Here is a 24,256-nt window from a genome sequence, read left to right on the forward strand (position 1 = left end):
TAATTTATTTAAAAGAACTTTAATACTATTTCATTTGTATTCACTTTAATATTTCCTATTTAAAATAGTTTTTCAAATATTCTTATTTTAAATTTTATCTGATGCAGGAACGCTAGAGACCCTATCTTGTTCGTAAAGTTACAATTATTTCATCTTTCGTGACTCTGTGCGCATAGAGGAAAAATAGAGTGGGAGAGACAGAATGTGTATAGAAAGCATTGGATGAAAGGAGACGGAAAATACCGGCGGGGGAGGGGTGATGAATGGTTTGGTTACATGCGACGGTCGGTGCACAACAAATGGTCGACATGTTTCATCAACGATGCGGTCGTCATATTACTTTAACGAACAACAATTGCACGGCCATACGAGATCATTCCGACTATAATTACGGATTGGTTCTAAGTGCCGATCCGCTCCAGGATGACGAGCTTTTCGAAGTTCGCATCGACAAGAAGGTATTTGAATCGAAATCCCCAAACTTGACTACTGTATTGATACACTGCCGCTGATTTTCCTCATCTGTCAAAACTTTGTTTATAACGTGGATGGTTTGAAGGTTTCTGTTTATCATTTATCATACCGCAATTTAGTAGCTTGCCGCATTCGCAATAAGAACTGTCATGCGACCTGTCGTCGACGAATTGTTCTGTAAACGTGCGAACTTTGCTTGTAATGTGATTTTTCTTAAATCAGTAATGATATAGAATATCAGACAATTCAATACCTAAATTTAATTTGAAAACAAATCAGTTCTTCGTTGAATTCAAATACTGTAATAAATATTGTTCCATCTTTCACAGATGATATCATGGAGTGGTAGCATACAGATTGGTGTAACCACATGTGATCCAGAATTTATAGAACTGCCAGCCTGTGCTACTAACCTTTGTCAAGGAACATGGATTATGTCTACTACTAACATAGTCCACAATGGAATAAGGATATTAGAAACGTATGGAACAAACCTAGATTCTTTAGAAAAAGAAAGTACTTTGGGAGTAATGGTAACATCCAATGTAAGTTCTCTAGTAATATATGTTAATGCTTGCTTCACTGACTTATTTTACTTGCTGTTTACTTTCTTTCAACTCTAGCACGAGCTGATATTTTACATTAATGGCGTCTCTCAAGGTGTAGCAGTGTCCAATATACCGGAACGCATGTTTGCAGTTGTAGATATCTATGGTGCTTGTGTGCAAGTGACTATAACTCACTCGCAAATTGCCTCCATTTTATTTAACAAGCCAAAGGATGAAGTTGAAATTGACAATGACTATGCTCTTGGAGAAGCATCCAATTCCTCCACAACTAATCTAGTCGCTAATTTGAATGTTAATTTAAACGTTAATGTAAATGTTAATTTACCCAAGAATCCAAGTCTTGCTGCTATTAGAGAGGATAGACTGAGGTTTCACGAGAGGATTGGTACAATGGTAAAACTATCCAACAATGCCAGAACTGCTGAAAGGATGAGACCTTTAGATGAATTTAATAATGGAGTAGTAATGACTCATAGGCCACTAAGGGACAATGAATTATTTGAGGTAGGAGAACAAAAATGAAAAATAATAAACAATTTTAATAGAAAAAAATTCATAATGAAGTACATAATTGCAGGTACGAATTGACAGACTTGTAAAGAAATGGTCAGGCAGTATAGAAGTTGGAGTTACCATGCATAGTCCTACAGCATTGGAATTTCCAGCAACTATGACTAACATGCGTTCGGGAACAACAATGATGTCTGGTTGTGGAATTTTAGTGAATGGAAAGGGCATGTGCCGTGAATATGGAGAGTATAATTTAGATGAGTTGAGGGTAAGATTATAATAATTTGATAAGTTTTTATTATAGGTATAATTTGTCAATAAACTGTTAATATTTAGAAAGGAGACAGGGTAGGCATGGTAAGACGAAGCAATGGGAATCTTCATTATTTAATAAATGGATTGGATCAAGGTATTGCTGTTAAAATACCTCCAGGTGTATGGGGTGTTATTGATCTCTATGGTATGACTGTGAAAGTGACAATTGTGGATCGGGATGAAAGAGAGGAACAAAATTTAGTTACTAGAAGAAACACATTACAACTGCAAGGTCTAAATGGTAATTTAATATTTATATTTTGCTTTTATGTAACACAATAAGTTATTGTACTTGAGTGTCTTTGTTTTTTAGAAACAGAAGAAGAACCACCAGATAGGCTTATGTTCCATACTTGTTGTGGTACACATGTTGAAGTGATCAATAATGGACGCACAGCACATAGGCCTAAGTAAAACAACTTTTACAACTTTTAGTCAAACAAGATCGGTATAGCGTATAATATTTGCACATTGCTGTTTTACAGTGTAATGGACGATTTCAACAACGGTGTTGTACTAACTTCAAGACCATTGAAACCAAATGAATTGTTTGAAGTGAGATTGGACAAAATCGTAACAAAATGGGCAGGATCCATTGGGATAGGGGTTACTACTCATTCTCCCACTGAATTAAAATTCCCTTTCACTATGACAAACGTTAGGTATGTAAAATAATATTTCCAGTTCGTGTTAATACACTTGTATCATCTCAAATTTATGTTAAGTTTATCGCCCGTGTTATTGCTCGAAGGTGGTCATGTCCCTTGCAGATCCGGCACATGGGTGATGACAGGAAACGGTGTGATACACAATGGCACTACCATAATAGATCAGTACGGTCAGAATCTAGAACGATTACAAGTTGGAGATCGCGTAGGTGTTATGAGAAAAGATAATGCGACGTTACATTTTTATGTGAACGGTGCTGATCAAGGAGCTGCTGTGCTGAACGTGCCTGAGAGAGTTTATGGCGTCATAGATCTTTATGGCCAGGCGACGCAGGCAACTATAGTAGACAATACAGATTTTTATAGTCCTACTACAAATAATTCAAGTTATAGCAATACAACTTTGTATAGGTTTGTAAACATTGTTTGTTTTTAAACAAATAGAGGCTATATTTCTTATTAATTCGTCATTTAATTCATATTGTATTTTACAAATAGTGATTTAAGATTTCATCATATACATGGTAAGAACGCGAAGATAATAAATAATGGATTGACTGCGTTGAGGCCTAGAGCTTTAGGTGAGTTCAACGAAGCTATCGTAATAGCAAATCGTACACTGCGAGATGGCGAGATGTTCGAGGTAACCATCGATAAAATGGTTGATCGTTGGACTGGTGCGATTGAAGCAGGTAAACATTTAAAAGTAAGAATCGCTATTCCTTTTTTCTTCGAAGATATAAACAAAAGAATCTTTCAGGCGTGACCGTCATAAGGCCCGATGAATTAGAGTTTCCATCCACGATGACGGACATCGACCACGACACTTGGATGCTGTCTGGTTCTAATGTTATGCGAGATGGTGTGACCCTAAGAAACCATTATGCTTGTGATTTAGATAAGTTGGCGGAGGGTAATCGCATTGGTATGATGCGATGTTCAGATAGCAGTTTGCATTATTATTTAGACGGAGTGGACCAAGGACCGGCTTGCACGGGTTTACCGCCACATGTTTATCCTGTAATCGATTTGTATGGTCGATGTGTTCAGGTATGTTACCATGATTTCTTTTAATCCGGGATAAAGTACTTAAAGAAAATTACTTAACGCATGTACGGTTAGGTCACAATTATGCTGCCAGAACGCAGGGATCCCATGACACAACAGTATTTGCCATCAGAGAACAGTACTAGTCAACAGCCCACATCTGTAATTCAGCTTCAAGCTCAGGCAGAGATTATGCACAAGTTTCACGAATCTGTTGGCTTGAATGTTCAGCTGAATAGTGATAAAACAATAGCGACTAGGTGTAGGGAGTACAATAATGCAGTATTGTTAAGTGAGACGCCGTTAGAGAATAATGAGATATTCGAAATTGCCATTCAAGAGGTTGCACGAGAGTGGAGCGGCTGCTTGAGGATAGGCGTTATAAGCAACGAAAATGGAAATTGGTTAACGTCTATGAACCTTGTTCCTAGTATGGGGCGCATTCCAGTTGACGCTTGGTACTTAACAGGTAATTGTATAATAATAAATAAGAATAATACATATTTTATTTTTTTTATGAAATTTTGTATATATAGGTAATGAAGTAAGACACAATATGTATGTTTTGTGTATGAATTACTGTCCGAGCTTGGAATGGTTACGAGTGGGTGATAAAATTGGAATGAAACGCACACACGAGGGTAATTTAAAATTTTACATAAACGGCGAAGACATGGGTGTGGCGGCATCATACATACCGGAAATGGTGTACGCTGTAATCGAACTTTTTGGTAGTACTGTAGCCGTCAATATTACGAGTAGCAAGCAACAGAACACTGCAGTATCGCCAAATGCCAGTTTGAGACTACAGGATTCTTTGGAACTATTGTTAGATCCTATGCCGCCTGTTTTACGCAAGTACGTTTGTATTAAATTACTCTCAACATATTTGTTAATAATACTTGAATGTACGATCTTATTTATTCATTTTTAGTGATGTTGGAATGGATACATCTGTAGACGTATCTGAAGGGAAATTAGTGAACGATATAACGCTGACGCCAACTCAACCTGCCGCTCATTTAGTAGGGGAAAGTGATTGGAACTATGAGTTTCATGAAAACCATGGAAGAAATATACAACTTGAGACCAAAACTATTGCAAAAAGGGTTGCTAGCTATAATCAAGGTATGGTTGATTCTAGTACTTGTACTTTTATTTTTTCTTCAAAACAATTCTGTATTGTACTACATTTTTTAAGGAGTGGTAATGTCTAGCCGTCCTCTAATCAAGGGCAAGCCATTTTTAGTAAAAATTGAAAAGATAAACGAACGATGGGTTTCTAACGTTCTTTGTGGCGTGACTTGCATCTCGCCAGAGAAAGCTAACTTCCCTTTAACTGCTCTTGGTTTCAAAAAGCATTCGTGGATTATTTGTAGCGATTGGATATCACACAATGGTATCAGGGTAAGTGTTAACTAATCTGTAAAACTTTATAAAACAAAATAAACAATAAAAAGTTATTATATTTTATTAGGTAAAAACGAAATATGGAGCTGCTTTAGAGGGTCTCCAGTCTAGTTCTGTAGTAGGTTTGTTCATTGACGAAGATAACAGATTACACTTAATTATTAATAATGTGGATCAAGGAGTAGCTGCAACAGACTTGCCACCTTATGTTTATGCTGTGTTTGATCTATATGGCCAGTGTGAACAGGTTTCTGTCATTGAAAACAATACTGAGACATTTTCATCCGCTTCTGTCGACAATATCACGACTGTAGCATCAATGGAATGTATTAGGACCAAGTTAGAAGACGCAGAAAATTCGAGAGAGAAGGCTGATCTAGAGTGTCATGAAAAGGAGAATGTTATTGTCGCAACATCTTCTGATCTATCCACCTCTACATCACCAAGTGCACCCAGTCAATGCAGTTCAAACGTTAAGGACGATAATATCGTAGAATATTCGGCGTGCAATAACGACAATGTGCATTTAACCAACAACATTGAAAACAAAGCAGCCCCTAGTGTGTCTGACAGTAACAACTTAGATCCGAATTCAGATATAAGTAACAATACACGAAGCATCAAAAATAAAAGTTACGATAACTCGAATCAGCTGAACAATAGCACGATATCGAATAGCCAGTCCGAGAACTCTATCATTAGAAACGAATGTACAAATGTAGAGATAAATAACGCGACTAATATTAATATTAAAAATGGCACCGCGAACAGCACTACTAACATAACTAGCTTGAACAGTAACAATGCGATAAATGAAAGCATAGCGTCCAATAGTCAAGGGAATAATTTGAATGCTGCACATCAGAATCACGGATCAACAAATATGTTAAGTTCGTCACAGACTTTTTCCTCTCAAAATACATTGAGTAACGCGGCATCTGACATTTCCAATACAGTTTCCTCTAATTTCAATGATGTGCGTTCGAATATGTCCTGGAACAACATTGTGTCTGTTGATAACAATTCCATTGGTGGGATCACGACTTTGTTAGGACAAAACACAATTCCCAATTATAATGCACCTTCGTTGCAATTGCTGCAAGCGCCATCGTTACCGTCCACACCTCCCGGAACGAACATTATACCCTCGAAAAAGTGCGAATACTTAAAGGCATGTATGAGGTTAAAGAAATCATTGGTTCTGCCAGACGAGTTCTTTTCTTTAGACGACGTGTTGTGTTATTGTAATGCTTGTTACAAATTGGAAGAGGATAGTGCAGTCTGCAAGAAAGGCGAACCACCAGCTGAGTTCGCTATACCAATTGGTTGGACCAGGTTCCCGTTGAAACAAAGTATCAATGCTAACCAGATCCCACAAAGTACAACGGATAAGTGGCACGTTGCTTTTTATGGTATACGTCTAGATGCGATCAGGTAAATAATAATACTCTCTTTATTAGCACTAATAAAAATACGATACAATAAAAAACGAATAATTGCATTGCAAAGGCCAGACAACTATATGTTGTTATAAATCTAGCCTTGATCAATATAATTTATGACCTTATTGTTTGCAGATTGATTCTCGACACAGGAGAGCTCATGACGAAAGAGCAGTTGGACGTGAGTAATCTAACCATGAATATAAAAGCAGAGGATCAAAATCCTCAAGTGGTTTTCTCTCCGAATATAAAGTATGCTGCATCCGAGGAATTCACCAGAAAGTATCCGTAAGTACTTCCAGCTACAAGTAACAGCCAATTATCTATTATTAATTGTTTCTTTTTTATAGGTATATTGATACCCAATCGAATAAAAAGCTGAATGCATCTACCGCGTTCCAGCTGCTGGTAAGACCAGGTTCGTACACGATCAGTCCTGGAAGCAAGGATGACGACGATCTCCAGTTCGATTCCAGCAAATGGGCAACCAAAGAAGCAGGAGCCACGGTTATTGTGGCCCTTTTAGTTCATCTTGATGGATTTTAATTTAATACGCCATGAAAGTGCGAGAACGTTCCACGTTGCGATCTGCTGCGAGAGGCGCGTTTTCGTTTTGAGGACAAACGAATGTACATAAGCATTATGTAACGTAATATAATTACCGTAAGATTTTTTAAGATCGATTTTTTATCTTGAATTATTCCGTCGAATCTCCGCTGAATGTATATTTACGTTAAATTATATATTAGGTACTTCAGTATGAACTATTGCGATTAATTTCGCGAAGATCTATTAAGAATTTCGTTATCCTTTAACTTGATTCAGCAAGCAATTTTAATTGAAAGATACATGATAGGTGTAATTCATTGACTGTCGATTGAAACGTTTGCAATAATCAGTTCGTTAAAGTATACAGTAGCGCGTATATCAAATACATAGTGTATGTATTATGTTATACTGATAATGTAGCTACTGGCCTAGGTTCACGGCGATGAGAATTGTGTCAAACAGGCTCATCGTCATATTAAAAAAGCACCTTAATCGTCGAGATTTACGCCTAACGAATACCAAATCTTTAAGTATTAGTCACAAGAACGAAAGTCTCTCTCTTCCTTTTTTTTCTTTATTTAAAGCACCACTTTGCAACTTCGACACAGAGACATGTTATATGTATAATGTAGAAATAAATTGTTGCAATTGTAAATCACAACACCGTAGAAAGTTCTCAAAAATGAAATTATTAACTTGGATACTTTCAGGAAAATGTAATAACTATATTTTCAAATACGCTGTTTAGAGACGCAGTTTTTCTTTGTGAATACCATGTGCACTATTTATAAATGCATACAAATAATATAAATGAAAGAAAGAAAAGAGAATCAACCTGTCTATGTTTTACAATCAGTTATACGTTCATCCGCTTTATTTTGTATTTTATTTTTTTCATTTTCTAATGTCGTTTACTTTGCAGTAAAAAAAAAAAAGAATCCAGGTGTCCTCAAGAATCAAGCTCCAATAACTTTCTTTAAGTTCCTTTGGACAGACAAGAAAAGCAGTCCCTGTATCTTATAATATAAACTTCAAGAAATGCTACAGACATTTATACATATAAATTATTCATGTGAGTAGTTATTTAATTCAATATACAATAATATATAGTTTTCTTGTAAACTTCTCACAGATCTACTTTTGCCTGTATGAAAAACTTGATTTTGGGGATGGCAAAACACAAACATAAACAAACGTATCAACAGGAAGAAAATAGAATCTCTGTTTTATTTCATCTCCTTCTTCTTCAAGATTCTGCGACGTTACTGATAAAGTTATTCCAAGCTTCTACACCCAAATTCGTACATTCTGGTCCCAGGAGCAGCTAGCAACCGCCATGCCGTTTCCAGAAACACTGAGCGACGTTACTCGGTTCTCATGTCCCGATAAAACGCCTTTAAATGAAAAATAAAGTCAAGTACAATTAATTGTTCTTCAACACTATGGATTTGCATTTAAAATTAATAAATCTAATTTTTGCCACTGTTTTAGAGACCATTAGAATGCTTGCTCACCGTTGTGCTGATTTTTCAACGTATCCCAAATGTGAATAGAATTATCGTCGCTTCCACAGAATATAAATCTACCGCTGAGAGACAAACCGCATGACGTATATCCAGGAGTTGAATTAGGCGGCTTAAATGTGGCTAACTGCTGATCGGATCTCAAGTCCCACAATCTCGCTGTCTTGTCTTCCGAGGCTGTTACGAAAGCATGTCCCGAAGGGTGGTACTGAACAAACCATATAGAACGTAATTTTCAACGCTTTGGTGTTGGTAGAAGATTTTGTAAGTCATCTTCATTTATACAACTTTAGAAAAAACCTGTATACTTAATTTGTTGTTGGGATATATTTCTAATGTATGCAAGGCGTAAAGGTATTAGAAATTATGAATAAGTCGTAAAATATTATAACAGTTTTAATAGAATAATTTAATAATTTTATATACTTACACAGACAGAGTTCACGTCAGCTTCATGTCCAAAGAAAGTCTGTTTTGCATTCTCCTCCCTCAAATCCCATAGTTTACATGTTCTGTCCACTGATCCGGTTATATATGTGTTCATATCCGAGGCTAAACTAATGCTAACCACATCGCCAGCATGAGCGCAGAAGTCTGTCGTTTTTTTGTTTGCTTCCAAGTCCCATATACAACTAAAAGAATTTTAGCATTATTATAAAATGAATTGAAACTAAGATAATTGATAGATTACTGTCTTTCAGGCGTACATTTTCATGTCACCGGATCCAGTTATAATTCGCTTGTCCTCCAAGAATCTGCACGATGAGAGAAAACCTTCGTATCCTAACAACTCTCTAACGATTTTGGCCGAGCCTGTAGCATCACGATTATTCACATCATAGACAGTGCACATGTTGTCCATACCACCACAAGCGACGAAGTTTCCTGATGGTGCAAAAGCTACGGACATCACCCATGCTGAGCGTAACGGGATTACTTGGACTTTGTTTCCCGTCCATGAGTCCCAAATGATAAGTTTTCCGTCTAGAGAACCGGTCACGCAATGCCTAAAAATGAGCAAAACTTGTTGATTATCTGACAGACACTCGTTTCAATGGATATAGAATAGAAACACGACTGTTACGCTTGATTTCACCGTGAGAGGAAAATGAAAGTATCGATGAGCAAGACTGACCTACTGTCGCCACTATAGTGTACCGAGTTCACCTTGTTGATGTGTCCCTTTAGTAATTTTTTTGTGGATAATTTGACCTTCGGAGCGTCTGCTACTCCGCTACATGTATCTTCCAAAGTCGTGTCTTGTTGTTTCTTTTGATCTTCCTGGCATGCGGCGAAGCAATATTTTTTTGTTTAAGTCAAAACGTAAGCACCAGTTAGAATTTTCTTTTTTTAAGTATATTTTTTTACTTAATGATGTACATACGATCTTTATGATACAACCTTGCATTTGTTGATTAGATCTTCCAGTTCTTTTTTTAAGGCTACCGTTTCCGCGTCGTCCTTCCCCATTTTCTGGACGTGTCTCGCTTTGTTTGGGAATTACTATGGAATTGGAAACGAAAGACCAACGATGACGGATCTACGGATACTGGCAAGCAAATTTCCATCAAACCGTGAAAGAAGCCTCAGCATCGTCTACACTGCTGCCCTAGTAATCGTATTAAACCGACGCTTAATTCGATTTGTTGAGCATTAGTTTGGTTCTTCAACCTAACTTAATTACCTACATACACGATAACCCTTATTATTTCATGCGTATATTTTTTTCTACAATTTGTGATTAAAAATTTTAAGTATCAACGTCGCATGATTGAGAGAATTTTGCACGCGTGGTGCATAATATGTTGCAAAGGAGTTAATAGTTTCAATTACATATTCATTAATGATTAATGTGAATCTTGATCCTTCAGCTTTTCTTTTCATAAATATATATCTTAAGATTGTAAGAAGTGAAAAGAAGAAAAAGGTACATGGTTACGGTACATGAGCCTTCTCATTCTTTTACCGACAAAAACTGTGATCAGTCGCGCTTTCGAATTTCATTTCACGTATAAATAATTCGATCATCTACCTAGATAGATTTAGTTCTCTCAGTTCATCAGTCACAGATAGTACATAATTTATTCATAAATTTACTTATGGTAAGGCGGAAATAACAAAAATTTGTTTTCTCTTTTATATTTAAACGCATATGTATATATTTATTAATATTTAATTTTTTCTATTGGAATACTCCAAAAAAGTGTTTATAAATTAAATCAACCGTTTTGTTGATCGTATGTACTGCGTACAAAAGTTATGTTGAACACAGGAAGAAATATGCTGTTTGGTATTCTGTTATTAAATTACATAAGTTACGTCGTATCAACCGGAGAAGTTTGTTTCAGTTTGACACAAGACGATAAAGAAAACGTGTTGTGCAAAGGTAACTTGTCGAATATATTTGAACAAATTATTGTTGGACGTTACAAAACAAAAATCAAATCTCAGGGCATCATTGTAAAGGGTACGTAAACATCGTGTCACATCTACATAAATCAAATTTATTTGATATTGCAATATTTAGAATAATTGTCGACAATGTAATTATATACGTTGCTTAAATTACATAAGAATCGCTAACTTTGTTTAGAATATGTTTTATTACATTAAATCGTGCTCCATTGTTCTAATAATTTTTACTTTGTGAATAATTACATAATAATGTAAATAAACAAAAGTAAGAAGAATTATTTGATAAAAGTGTTTCTATTGGTTGCTTAAAAGTGCGTTCTCATTGGTTATTTGTGCTTACCAATGATTATGCTTGTTTTGTTTCGATGATTCATGCGTACACACCTACAGGTAGCACATTGTAAAGCGACATCTTCAGAGAATTTTCGCATGTATACACACATTACAGTCGATAACTGTGTACATATTGCATCGGAACAAGTATTTGACATTCTTTAATTGTTATTTTGAAAAAAGTTACTGGTCTTCACTGCTGAAGCTTCAAACATTCTTAAGGTACAATAAAATTAATCTTTTATATACATATGCTATAATGAATATCAGAATCCGTTCAGATTATCGAGAGATTCTTTCTGATTAAGCTTAGAATTCTAAAAGGCTATGATTTCCAATAAAACTAGTATTATAATATCATTTAAAGTAAGTAATCCTTTATTTATTAAAGGCAAGCTTATAGAAAGAAGTATTCAATATGATCTTTAGTTTAGAGTGTAGTGCCAGTTAAGTGTAAGTTATTAGGTTGGTGCATATGCAACACGCAATGCACATTATGATTCGCGCGTGCCGCTTCAGTCATTATCAAATCAATGAAAACGCGAACTCAATGCGTTTACAACATTTAAACGGTGGTACTTAATTGTATCGTACAATCAAACATGTCTACAAGGGTTCTGTTACGTTCTTCCAAAACGGTAGGCATTAGGCAAGAAACTGGCGCCGACGTACTCATCAAAGATAGTAACTTTCGTTTAAAAAGCGTGGGAGTAACGGCGAACTTGCTTTCCGCTGTTTGAGGCTTGCCTTAGTCGGAATAGTGCGTTCGATGCGGTCGCTGGTACGTACGCGATCCTTACCAATTCGAAATGCGTGAAAAGAACGTTGGATGTTTTCTTCTTTGGAGCTTATTTCTTACATACCACGTGGTCAGCGAAACTCCACCATCAACGAATATAGACGGTAAATATTTCCGTTCTTTCAATCTCTCCAGCATAAGGGTAGTGCGGATTCTTGCTATTGTTTCTGAAAATGTATCCTAATCGATTTGCGTGAAGCAAAAATGAATATAATCTTCCACTATTGTCGTTATGCTCATTCATTAATCTAACACACAATTTAAAATAAAGTTAATTAAGCCACGAAAAACCGTTGTTAATGTTGCAAGTTTTCACGGGCTGTGTGTATATAATTTACACGAAACATAAATTAAAACATTCATGTACGACTGTTTGTTGAGCCAAGCTTTTTGTTTAGAATTTGCTACCGATACTTTTTGACTATTCTTTACTTTGAGAAAACCCAATTTGTACTGAAATAATTCTTTGATGATTGCGTTGATCTGTAACGGAATCTTGTAGTACATTCTCGAAAATTTTTTAAATTTCTATGTTCCTTTTTTCGACTTTGTAATCACGTTTAAAGAATTCCAGCAATGTTATTGACCTTTTTTTTCGTGGTCGTTTGTCAGAGAAAGTTTTAAGTACATTGAACCGGAAAAAATGTACGCAAGTACTTTCGATTGCAAGTTCTTAAACTTTATCTCTTCTATTTTTACGTCAATCGAATATCTTCGTGACACGAATATATAACGTGCATTTCGAAGATATTTACGTTAAATGAATCCTACTTACGGTTTATTTCGAAATTGTTTCATCTCATTTATCAGACAACTGGACTGAGGATAGTTGACCTCTTTTGGTCCACTCGCAAGCGAGATCGTGGTATTCTTATCCATGACGTATTTTTACCGGGAAAAAGGGAGTTGCTTTATCGCTGTTACTTTATTGTTGTCATCTTATGATATTGAAATTAATATGCGATGAAAAAAACATTAAAAACGATTCAAAAGATTGTGTTCAAGGTGTCTGGTTTCGAACAGAAATATGTGCATTGTACTTATTGTTCATCCTTGTTAATAGGTCATAGTGTCGATTTATCAATTAATTGTTATTCATAGTAGGGATATAAAACAGTAATCTCCTATTTTCTACGACCAGATTTATTAAAATATTATGTCGACGATGGTATAATCTGTAATGATAACAGACACCACAATAATTTCAAAAACAAAATATCTACTATATTATCAATCGATACTATAAAAAATGAAACAAGAGAGTAGGGATTGTAGTTATAAGTTTTCAAAATCACAGTGAACGAATATTTAAGTAGCTTATTATACGTTTCAATTACGACACGAAAGAATTGCAGAAATTTCAACGACAAAGTGTTACTGTGTTATCGGTTGAGTAATCAAAAAACGAATAGATCATACATCTCTGAGTTATTCAATTACCGCTCAGCATAGTTACAGCAGTAATTGGAACAATAAAGTTTAACTATCGTGCTGACACGATGCAGCGAAACGTATTTTAAATTTTGCAATACGATGCCTCTCCTTTAAAGGCGCATTTTTTTACAGCATACGTCTGACCGTTTCTTGAAATGATTATTTCATCTAGATTTATTAGCTTAATTACATGCACGTTTCTTCAGTCGTCGATTGCAAAAGAAAAAAGACACTTTACAGTTATTGCGGTGCATTGACCGTACACAAAGAAACGCTTAACAATTTTTTTAATTTGGTTTTTACATCACCTCTTCTTCAGTGGGTAATTGGATCATGTGCAGAGTCGTTATCTTTCCATTTCCGGCTACATCACGCTCTGATATACATGACTCTGAAGATTCCTCTATTTTCGAATCTTCTCTAAATTGGTTTACAAAGAGAAAAGAATTATCGACATAGTAAACGAAGAAAGGTTTTATGTTCCAAAGTAGTTGTCAGTAAATCCGTATGAGCGTGTGTGTGCCTACGCACTGCCTATGGTATAAATATTACCGTTGTATATCTTCAATTAAAGTAGTGACTGAGTGCACGTAGGACAACACTCAAAAAGTGATAATCAAGTATATTTTAATAATTTATTAAAAAATTGTGCTCTCAAAAAATAATTGAAAAAAGGTATGTGTGGGTGGGTCTAATGAATATATTTGTTGTATAAGAAAATTTTAAGGTCATTTCAGAATTTTTGCACGTAAATTAAATATAACGAAATAAATAATATTCTATTCAAAAATATTTGTAATGTAGTACAGTTATTTCCTTGTGAAAGAGTGCGCGCAAGCCTGTAAACTCTGTGTTCTCTCTATTTTACTTTCTTTCTCTTTCTCTCTTTTTCCCCCTCTCATACATTTTAAAACGAAAAAAATTGCTTAATGTAAATAGGTTTCGTTTGCAAATGCATATGGGGAAAATGATGAATACAAAATTACATTCGATTTTTTCTTGAGTCTGTCAATTCTGTTAAGAGATGATGTAACATTTAACACTGTCAGCAAGTTCATTTATATTACATTCAAATTGTGATGTCACGACGAAATTACAACGTCTATGGGAACGGTTCTCTGCTTGTTCAGCGTACCGCGCCCATGCGTTGATGTTATTAGGCCAAAAATAGATCAACTTTTTTTTGAATTTACGGGAAATCATGTGCACTCTGCCATGATCTCAAAAGAAAAGCAAATATGTTTGCAAGAAATATGTACTTATATTTTATGAAATTTAATATAACATTCAAAGATATAATTTAGGAATTAAAAAAAATAATTTGACAATTAAGTTTCATCTATACTTTTATTTATAACATAAATGTTAAATTAATTTCTTAAAATGAAACAATCCTCTGTTTCAAGGACTCAAATTTCTCATATTTTGAATCATTCTTTTTAGAAGAATAGTATAAATTATGGGTTTAGGATCAATAGTATGATCTAATTGTCTTCTGTTTAAAGCCACTTAAATCTTATTTTAACTTTATTATCTTAGTTAGATGGTTTCTATCAGATATTTGTTTAAGCAGACTCTGCATTATGAAAATCACTATGCATGACTGATTATTCAAGCTTCTTGATCATGTAGTCATGAATAGAACTGTTACTGCCATGTTTTAAATTCAAATGAATTCAGGCCAGTCATTTGAAATTATTGGGATCTAAGAATTATTCTCTTTTAATCATTTTTAGTTTAAAATCAAGAGACAATACATAAAGTAATTATTTGCTTTTCAGATGTTCTCGTGTTCACTATTGCTAGCAATGAGACAGATGGTTACAAAAGATTCCTTAAATCTGTGCATGTCTATGGATTTCAAAATAACTTGAATGTGCTTGGTTTGGGCAAGTCCTGGCAAGGTGGTAATGTAAAGACCAGTTCAGGAGGTGGTTACAAAGTTAATCTTTTAAAGGAAGCTCTGGAGAAGTATCAATTTGATGAAGAGAACATTGTGATATTTACTGACAGGTTTGCTTTCTATTGTCTTTATATCCAACATACATTATTATTAACTCTTAATTTAATAGTTGTTTCTACATTTCAGTTATGATGTAATATTTTTAAGCAATTTAGATGAAATTGTTAACAAGTTCAAGAGCACAAATGCTAGAATTTTATTTTCTGCCGAAGCATTTTGTTGGCCAGACAAATCATTGGCCTCTAAATATCCACCTGCAACTCGGGGAAAGCGATTCCTAAATTCTGGAGGTTTCATAGGCTATGCTTCAGACATTTATGCGATTTTAACGTATGTTTCCATAAAAAATAAAGATGATGATCAGTTATTCTACACCAATGCATACCTTGATGAGAAGTTGAGAAAACAGCATCAAATTAAACTGGATCACAAATCTGAAATATTCCAGAATCTCTATGGTGCTGTAGGTAAGTAAACAAATTAAATAATAATGAATATAACTAAAAATATCAGAAGATATTCATTCTAATAAAAGTATTATATTATGTTAATGTATCTGTCTTGTACAGCTGACGTGGAATTGAAATTTGAGGGAGGAAAAGCTTCTCTTGTAAACACTGTTTATAATACACAGCCTTTGATACTTCATGGAAATGGTTATAGCAAATTATCTTTGAATTCTCTTGGTAATTACTTGGCTCAAGCTTGGAATCTTGAAGAAGGATGTTTAGAGTGCTTGGATGAAACAATAGAATTGGATAAAACAATGCCAGAAACATATCCAGTTATATTAATCGCTATATTTATTGAACGACCTACTCCTTTTTTGGAGGAATTCCTGACAACGATATACAAGCAAGCTTATCCAAAATCAAAGCTGCATTTGATCATTCATAACGCGGTGGAGTATCATCAGCCTATAGTGGACAAATTCATGAAGAAATTTGGAAAGAAATATAACAGCAGTAACCAGATTCATGCTAGCGAATCTGTAACTGAAGTTTGGGTCAGAAATTTAACCATGTACGATGTGTAAAATATCTAATTGATTTGAAAACAGATTTACATTCCTTTCTCGCTTTAAAGTAAAAAATATTCCTTAGGGAGCTTTGCTTGGCGAAAAACTGTTCTGGATATTTTGCGGTCGATTCTATCGCTCACCTAGATAATGAATACACATTGAAGTTTTTGGTAGAACAACAACGAGGAATTGTCGCGCCATTACTGGTCAGGCCAGACAAAATGTGGAGTAATTTCTGGGGTGCAATAACGGACAGTGGATTCTACGCTCGGAGCTTTGATTACATGGAGATTGTGAAGAATGAAAGGAGGTAAGTGATCAGGATACATTCCATTCAAACAAATTGTATTTATTGTCCAACTTGGTATACAGAAGCTGTACATTTTGAAGATTATTTCATATTTTTAATTAATATAATCTATGATTACTTTTCCTAAACTATTTGAAAGAGTGTAAACTTAATCAAAAGCAATAGAAAAGTCAGTTTTGAAAGATCTGCGGTCGATACTGTACATATTGTCAGCGGTGCATTCGTAGACTCCAGCATCCATTTGAGTAGCAGGATCTATTTCCAGCTTTGACTTCATTTTGTCTGTCCCAATTTGCCATTCATGCACCTGTACACCAAAAATTCATTATCACACAGTTTTATGTTCAACTTTTCAAAACAGGATTAAATGCTCACATGTAGGTAGAGATGAGAATAAATCTCCGCACCGTCCTTGAACCATGTGATATGTGGGCGTGGATTTCCACGCGCGAGACAAAGGAAAGCAATTTTGTGTCCTAAAACGTATTCGAAGTCGAAGTGCGACGCCAACAGTATTTTTGCGCCCTAGACAAATAATTTTAGAACTATATAAAACAAACGATTAGAAGATTAAAATCAATTTGATTTATGGGTCTACCTACGTTATGGTTGTTGTAGTACTGATCACTCTCCGGATCACGGTACTTTCCAGTTATAGGTAATCCTATCTGAACTCGTGATCTAGTTTTCCCTCTGCCTCGTCCTCTTCGTCCAAGAATCTCCTGGCTGATCAGCAGCAATATGATTAACAGAAATAGTATCACCGTAAAGCGTGGCATGACGGTCTGAGGAAAGCAAGTAAAATGTATGTTTAAGTCAACGATCAGAGTTGTTGAAAGAACGCATAAATAGAAAAGAATCTAAATTAATGTTTAATAGGAGAAACTAGTCTTTATAGTCGTTCAGACTAGGTAGCAAGAACAATATTTGAAACTCCTACAAAAGGTGATGATGATCTTGTAAGATGTGTACAAAATTTTCAAAAATCTCAACAGAAATTTTCAAGACTTAGGCGATAAATATAGCTTGAAAAACGTGAATTCTTTCATGTTTAATCCAATGATGTTTTTACTACAAATTTTAGTCTTCGTCATAGGACAATGTTTCAAATATTGCGCAATATTCGTCTACGCCGACATGTCGCAGATACTCACCGAGTACAGGCAACGTACGATGCCCACACGGAACTCCTTTGTAACTGACAGCCACCTACTCATTACTCCCCTAGTGTCCTCTCCTATCTATTACAAACATATAGGCAGATATTGCTGAACTGCCTATGTGTAGCGTGTACGTGTGCCGATTATTCCTTTGACACCTATTACAACTTGGTCATCAACGAATTCCATTTCTACTTACTTGACGTTCATTCAATATAATACTGATGCAAACAAGTTCAAACAAGGCAGGATCAAAACTAACAACAGCTAGGGCTTGTTACACTATATTTTGATTTCACTAATTTCAATTATTTTACAGACTGATAATTTACGTCGATTGATTTTGATTATGCGGGAATTCCGTTTTTTTAGGAATCATTTAGGCTTTTGTTTATAATGTCTTATTAAAATATCCTCATTCTTGTTGAACAGAACTTTGAAGTAGCTGTACAACTCATTAAACAGATTTATATTGTCGAGCTATTTTGAATATGTTTTATGCTTCGCACGGCAAACGTATCACCCTTATGAGAGTCAATTGTGATTTAATGAATAAGAGCTGGGGGAACTTTAAATTTTCAAGTGTGCCGTTATGCACTGAAATTCTTAATAGCAACGAAGTACATGCGTTAAAGAAAGCAGCGAGGTGTTTCGTATGTTTTACTTACATAAATGCATACTAATTGAAGTTATATTTTCATTGAGCAAATAATCGTTTGATAGAACTTAACAGGCATTACTAATCAGTCTTCTGATATAATTTTATTTGCGTGCTCTTTTATTCCTTCCTTAAAAACAATGAGCCTCCAGTACTAACTTTTAACACTGGGAAATCTAGTTTTGCAATTCCTAAGCAATCTAAAAGTAAAAATTTGGAGTCTAAAAGTTTAACTTATTACTTAAAGTTAATTTTTCGTACCATTCTGGTATATCTTACTAGTTAATCACTAATTCCAAAGAGTATTTATAATGAACGAAATTTAAACCCATAATTTTCAGAATATTCCATGAAGAATTTAATGATACTGCTTGATACCTGGAGCCACAAGATCGTTAATCCATTGTCCATGCTAACACAATCACGAAACCGAAAGGAGATGCTAATTTTAATAAGAGATCATGACATAATCTGTTCTGAAACCACGGCGATCAACCGCGTACTGATTATCCGCCTGACACTCATAGTACTCAGCATCTTTTTGTATAGCAGGATCTATCTCCATTTTTTATTTCAATGTGTCGTTACCGACGGGCCATTCGTGCACCTGCAAATGTATATTGTAGGATCTAAATGTGGTACATATTATCTTTACGAAGTTTAAGCAATAGGAATACCTGAAAGAACTTATGATGGTACAATTCTATCCCATCCTTCAGTCAGATAATTGCAGGTCTTGGAAACCCAGTGGCCATACAGAAGAATATGATTTTCCTCCCTAGCATGTAATCTAACTCAAAGTGAGATGCTTTCACTATTCTTGCCTCCTATAATATTTAGAGTTTAGACAAAATATTATGTCAAGCGAGAAAATCAGAGTTCTTGTACACTCGTCGCGGAAAGTATGTTGACATACTTCAAAATTTTCTGTTTTTGACTTTTCTTAGTTATAAACACAACGTGTATAGTTCTCATTTCTCAGAACGTTGTGTCAATGTTAATGGATTAATTTTTAAATCATGTTTTGATTAACACATTAACATTTTCGTATTTAGAATAAATCTTTCAATATCAGGGCGCTCGAGAGAAATTATAGTGTGACAAAATCACATGATGTAAAGAAAGGTGCGCAAAAACTTAATTTGTTTAATTTCTTCTAAACAAATAAAATTTGAATTGCATCTGCCTATTTGAGAATAAGTTGATAGACTTTTGAAAAAACATTATATTCAGTGATGAATCAAAATTTGATATTTATTGGAATAAGAAAAGACGATTAATAATTAGAAAAGTGGGGGAAAGATTTCAACCCTCTGTAATTACGTTACTGTTAGTCACGAAGGTGGACTTTTTTTTGCAGCAAAATTTAATTTAGTCAGTTGAAAAAATGAACGTTTGGAATTCATTTACTTTGCAACAGGCCAATGTAAAATTGCAAAGAAATATATCAATAAAAATAATATTAATTTAGTACTATGGCTTGATCAAAATTCCGATCTGGACCAAATCGCAGTCGATTATTAGAAACGTAATAAATTCCTGCTTCAAAGACCATTATTAAAAGTGTAATCTGAAATAGATAAAATACAATTAATAAATTAATAGAAAGTATACAAAAATGACTTCAGGAAGTTACAAACAATCGAAGATATCAAATTTCATACTTAATGTGAATTTATTATTATTTCAAATTTTATTTTGACCTAATTAATTTTTGTCAACATATTTTCTGCATACAAACTTATTGCTTATTGTCACTAAACATTGCATATAGTTTATTATTAAATATATACTTTGTTACAACTTGAATATTTTATTCAGTAACAAAAATTACATTTTTAGTGCTTGTTAGTATACTTTTCGCGGCGAGTATCAGTGTATAGTTAAAATTATACTTTTATTCCTTATAAACTCACATCTTTATTTTCGTAGTAATTGACGCTAGCTGGATTTCGATGAGATATAAAAGTGTGTATCCATGGTTTATACATGCTGGCCACGCGATGACCTCTAATTCCTCTATCTCCTCCACTTCTTATTGCATTTGTACTCATCAGCAAAGCAATGAATAAGGAGAAACACAGAATTCTTTGTTTCGTCAATCTGTACCAGGTAGAGCTTTTTATGCAGTTTTCATGGAACAGTTACACATAGACATACTTTGTCTTTTAAGACAGTCTTAATACGCACTAGGTACTCATATATTTAATTATACAAAATTACCCTGTCTAACACTTGAAATTGTTTAAAACAGTACTGATTATCAAACATTTTGTTTACACTTTGACACAGAAACAGTTCTCTGCATGTTGGATAAACTTCACAATCTCTGAGTGCTTACCAACTACTCAGAGAGACCAAGCAATTTCAGTGGCTTTGGATTCCTCCTGTCCCTACAGTCTAAAATATGAATGGACAGTGCTTGATGTACATGACGTCACTGGTGACAGAGTTATGAATCTCAATTGGATAATTTATACATGACCCATTGCCAGTGTATATTCAATGATCAATCACGACATTATAGTAATTGCCTTTAAAAGGATTTTTTAAATTTTGACATCTGAAGAACAACATTGTTGTGTGTGACTGGCAAACATCTATGTTAGCTTCACCAATGTATCTGTTTCTTTAGTGACCTTAAGTTTCTGAAAATATCAAAGCAACCAGATAGGCATGTGTTAGCAATAATGATTCGTCCTTTTAAGAGACTTCAATGATGTTCCTTGATTGCACCAAATAGAATAGTGTTAAAAAGATTTGAGATGGAACAGTATTTTAAGAATTAGTTGGATTACTGACCAAATCTTCTTATTTACACTTTCATACAAAAACAGTTCTTTGGATAAATTTCACGATCTCCGAGTGCTTATCAACTATTTAGAGAGACTCCTTTCACCAAGTGACCAAGCAAAATCTCCTGTCTGTACAGCCTAAAATATAAATGGACAGTAGTTGATGTACATTTCATCACTGACAGAGTTATGAATCTCAATTGGATAATTTATATATGACCCATTGTTAGTGTATATTCATCGGCTTATTACGATATCATAGAGATTGCCTCACAAAATATTTAAGCATTGAAAAACAACATCGATGTGCGTACGATCACATCTATGTTGGCCCCGCTGATGTGTCTACTTCTTCTGTGCCCATGAATTTTTGAAAATATTAAAGCGATCAGATGCGCGATAACACGATTAATTCGTCCTTTTAAGAAATCCCAATGATGTTTCTTGTATGCTACAAATAGAATAGCATTTAAAGGGTTTGAAGTGGAAGAACATTTTAAGGATTAGTTAGATTACTAATTTATTTATTTTTCAAATATTAATCTTACAAACATTGTGATTAATTTGTCAAAGTTATCACTTTATTAAATCATAAAATGTCCACAGGACTTCAATAAGAAACTGATACTGTCTTGTTATTTCAGAGGACTATGGAACGTGCCTTTTATCAGTAACTGCTACCTAATTAACGCTACTCTGATAAAGAATAAAGAGACTCGTCCATCCTATTCAGAGGGTGATTTGGACACAGATATGGCTTTTGCCTATGCTAACAGGGAACGATCCATCTTCATGTACGTCAACAATAGATTCGATTTTGGACATCTCGTTAATCCAGAGAGTTACGATATCACCATGGTCAATCCTAACTTATATCAAATTTTCGATAACAAATTGGACTGGGAGAGAAGATATATACACGAAAATTACTCAGAGAATTTTAATCCTAAACAAACTCCTCTGCAGGCAAGTTTTAAAAATTCGTTTTTAATCCTTGTTTGTAAATCTATAAATTTTTTGAGAATACAATTCTTCTTAAGTATACAATTCAATATTTTTAACAGCCCTGTCCAGACGTGTACTGGTTTCCTATAGTCAATGAGAAGTTCACAAACGAATTGGTAGAAATTATGGAGACGTTTGGAAAGTGGTCTGATGGAACAAATAATGTATGTATGATAATTAAATATTTTTTATATTTATTTTTTCAATAAGTTAATCCTTGTAATATACACACTTTTGTACCTGTTATACTCATTAGTCAGTTAGTGTTCACAGTGATCAAAGAAGGAACACAATTGCATTTTCTCATAAAAAATAATAAGACAATGTTTTTGACAGGATCCAAGGTTAACGGGTGGTTACGAAAATGTACCAACCCGTGATATTCATATGACTCAAGTGAATTATGAATCACAGTGGCTATACTTCTTAAAGGAGTACGTTAGACCCCTGCAGGAACTTGTATTTACCGGATACTATCATGACGTAAGATATCATGGTCTTTTAATGCATGCATTGATCATTTTTAGGATCCACGCATCGATGGCGGATACGAAGCCGTACCGACACGAGATATTCACATGAGACAAGTCGACCTTCACGAGTCTTGGTTATACTTTCTTTCTGAATATGTCGGTCCTTTACAAGAGCTTGTTTTTGTAGGCTACAATACGAGCGTAAGAGTCACGAAACACATTGGAAATTTGGGACTAAGTTTTTGTTGGTTGCACAAGATTTTTATATGTACCGACTTTTAAATTATAAAGTCCTTTATTTTGTAAATCAATTGCACTGCATATTGGTGGTGATAGGCTTCGTATTCTGAACCATTTTTCAATTTTATTCTCAATTTCTAATGAAATAATTATTCAAAGGTTGTATTCTTTCTCAGTATAGATCACACCTTTCCAATAGCTGTATATAACTAGCTTTGTATACAGTACATTGCTCGAATAAAATCACCATTATAAGTGAAATGAATAAATAAGACTTGGATATAGCACTTTAGAATTTTCGAAGCAACAATGTCATTTGATTAAATACTTTTCTATTTATTTCGAGCAGTGTATTTATTGAAATGTTATGTTAATTAAATTAGATGTTAATTGAATTTGTTAGTAATTCATTGTCTTTGTACAATTAATTAGCCACCACGCGCTATCATGAACTTCGTCGTGAGGTATCGTCCGGATGAGCAGCCATCATTGAAACCACACCATGATAGTTCAACCTATACTGTCAACATCGCCCTGAACAGGATGGGGATAGATTATGAGGGTGGAGGTTGCAGATTTATCCGATACAATTGTTCCGTGACAGATACAAAACAGGGTTGGATGTTGATTCATCCTGGAAGACTAACACATTACCATGAAGGACTCCGAGTCACTAGTGGTACTCGATACATCATGATTTCATTCGTCGATCCTTGATTGACTCAAGAAGTCATAGGACATTCTCTACAATAATTGAACAAAAAATGTATTATTGTTAGGAAAGAGAAATGTATAAATAATGTCAAAATGTGTTCTGGTACACATTCACCTATCAGATAGCAATGTTAGTTGCAAATTTAATGTTGAACTGAGCGAAAGTATGCGTTTACGGAAAAAAACGTGTTTCTCTGGTTAATATTATTTTTTTAATATGAGAATAGGGACGCGAAACAATTAGTAATCGTAAGTGTTTGTACGAAAATAAAATATTAAGTTGCATTTGTATTTATATGTCGTTTTGATAATACCATTGGAATGATTATTATTACCATTGTTTGAATTCGTTTACTTTCTCCATTTTTTTTTTTTTTTTTTTTTATTAAAAACTCGTTTTCTTTTCTTAAGTTATTTACAACTTACGAT

The 24,256-nt window shown here is 34.5% G+C and overlaps 5 protein-coding genes across 8 annotated transcripts; 2 read left to right on the forward strand and 3 right to left on the reverse strand.

Moving 5' to 3' along the window:
* The first annotated feature begins 273 nt into the window (after positions 1-273).
* On the forward strand, positions 274-7,814 carry Neurl4 (neuralized E3 ubiquitin protein ligase 4). Its single transcript, XM_076324784.1, has 17 exons — positions 274-458; positions 804-1,019; positions 1,098-1,547; positions 1,621-1,821; positions 1,890-2,109; positions 2,182-2,278; positions 2,354-2,530; positions 2,639-2,947; positions 3,035-3,228; positions 3,297-3,586; positions 3,659-4,052; positions 4,120-4,441; positions 4,518-4,711; positions 4,785-4,990; positions 5,061-6,427; positions 6,571-6,723; positions 6,786-7,814. Exons 1-17 carry the CDS (start codon positions 300-302, stop codon positions 6,979-6,981), a joined length of 5,145 nt encoding a protein of 1,714 aa, XP_076180899.1. The 5' UTR covers positions 274-299; the 3' UTR covers positions 6,982-7,814.
* On the reverse strand, positions 7,539-10,066 carry Gbeta76c (guanine nucleotide-binding protein subunit beta-2). Of its 2 annotated transcripts, none has more exons than XM_076324798.1 (6): positions 9,909-10,066; positions 9,643-9,788; positions 9,215-9,514; positions 8,938-9,139; positions 8,499-8,715; positions 7,539-8,378 (listed from the first exon to the last, which is right to left on the reverse strand). In XM_076324798.1, exons 1-6 carry the CDS (start codon positions 9,975-9,977, stop codon positions 8,272-8,274), a joined length of 1,041 nt encoding a protein of 346 aa, XP_076180913.1. In that variant the 5' UTR covers positions 9,978-10,066; the 3' UTR covers positions 7,539-8,271. The 2 variants fall into 2 exon arrangements, with proteins under 2 accessions (XP_076180913.1, XP_076180914.1); XM_076324799.1 differs by having other exon boundaries at positions 9,892-10,046.
* Positions 7,900-24,209, forward strand: Plod (procollagen lysyl hydroxylase). 3 transcript variants are annotated; one of them, XM_076324786.1, is made up of 12 exons: positions 7,900-8,056; positions 8,236-8,771; positions 9,209-9,830; positions 9,927-10,974; positions 15,270-15,501; positions 15,578-15,918; positions 16,021-16,474; positions 16,555-16,782; positions 22,040-22,361; positions 22,460-22,564; positions 22,928-23,074; positions 23,546-24,209. In XM_076324786.1, the coding sequence occupies exons 4-12, from the start codon at positions 10,767-10,769 to the stop codon at positions 23,828-23,830; spliced, it is 2,322 nt and encodes a 773-aa protein (XP_076180901.1). In that variant the 5' UTR covers positions 7,900-8,056; positions 8,236-8,771; positions 9,209-9,830; positions 9,927-10,766; the 3' UTR covers positions 23,831-24,209. The 3 variants fall into 3 exon arrangements, with proteins under 3 accessions (XP_076180901.1, XP_076180900.1, XP_076180902.1); XM_076324785.1 differs by lacking the exon at positions 22,928-23,074 and adding an exon at positions 22,737-22,883 and having other exon boundaries at positions 7,903-8,056; XM_076324787.1 differs by lacking the exons at positions 7,900-8,056; positions 8,236-8,771; positions 9,209-9,830; positions 9,927-10,974; positions 22,928-23,074 and adding exons at positions 11,974-12,158; positions 22,737-22,883.
* LOC143153509 (immunoglobulin domain-containing protein oig-4) lies at positions 16,806-19,026 on the reverse strand. The gene is made up of 5 exons (XM_076324800.1): positions 18,979-19,026; positions 17,937-18,023; positions 17,385-17,567; positions 17,158-17,307; positions 16,806-17,089 (listed from the first exon to the last, which is right to left on the reverse strand). Exons 1-5 carry the CDS (start codon positions 19,009-19,011, stop codon positions 16,931-16,933), a joined length of 612 nt encoding a protein of 203 aa, XP_076180915.1. The 5' UTR covers positions 19,012-19,026; the 3' UTR covers positions 16,806-16,930.
* On the reverse strand, positions 19,049-20,991 carry LOC143153510 (immunoglobulin domain-containing protein oig-4). The gene is given in 3 exon segments (XM_076324801.1): positions 19,049-19,207; positions 19,278-19,427; positions 20,517-20,991. Coding segments are annotated over 3 exon segments (447 nt in total). The 5' UTR covers positions 20,655-20,991.
* Positions 24,210-24,256: the final 47 nt, after the last annotated feature.

This window comes from Ptiloglossa arizonensis, chromosome 12, assembly GCF_051014685.1.
Source record: "Ptiloglossa arizonensis isolate GNS036 chromosome 12, iyPtiAriz1_principal, whole genome shotgun sequence".
Taxonomy (NCBI): domain Eukaryota; kingdom Metazoa; phylum Arthropoda; class Insecta; order Hymenoptera; family Colletidae; genus Ptiloglossa; species Ptiloglossa arizonensis.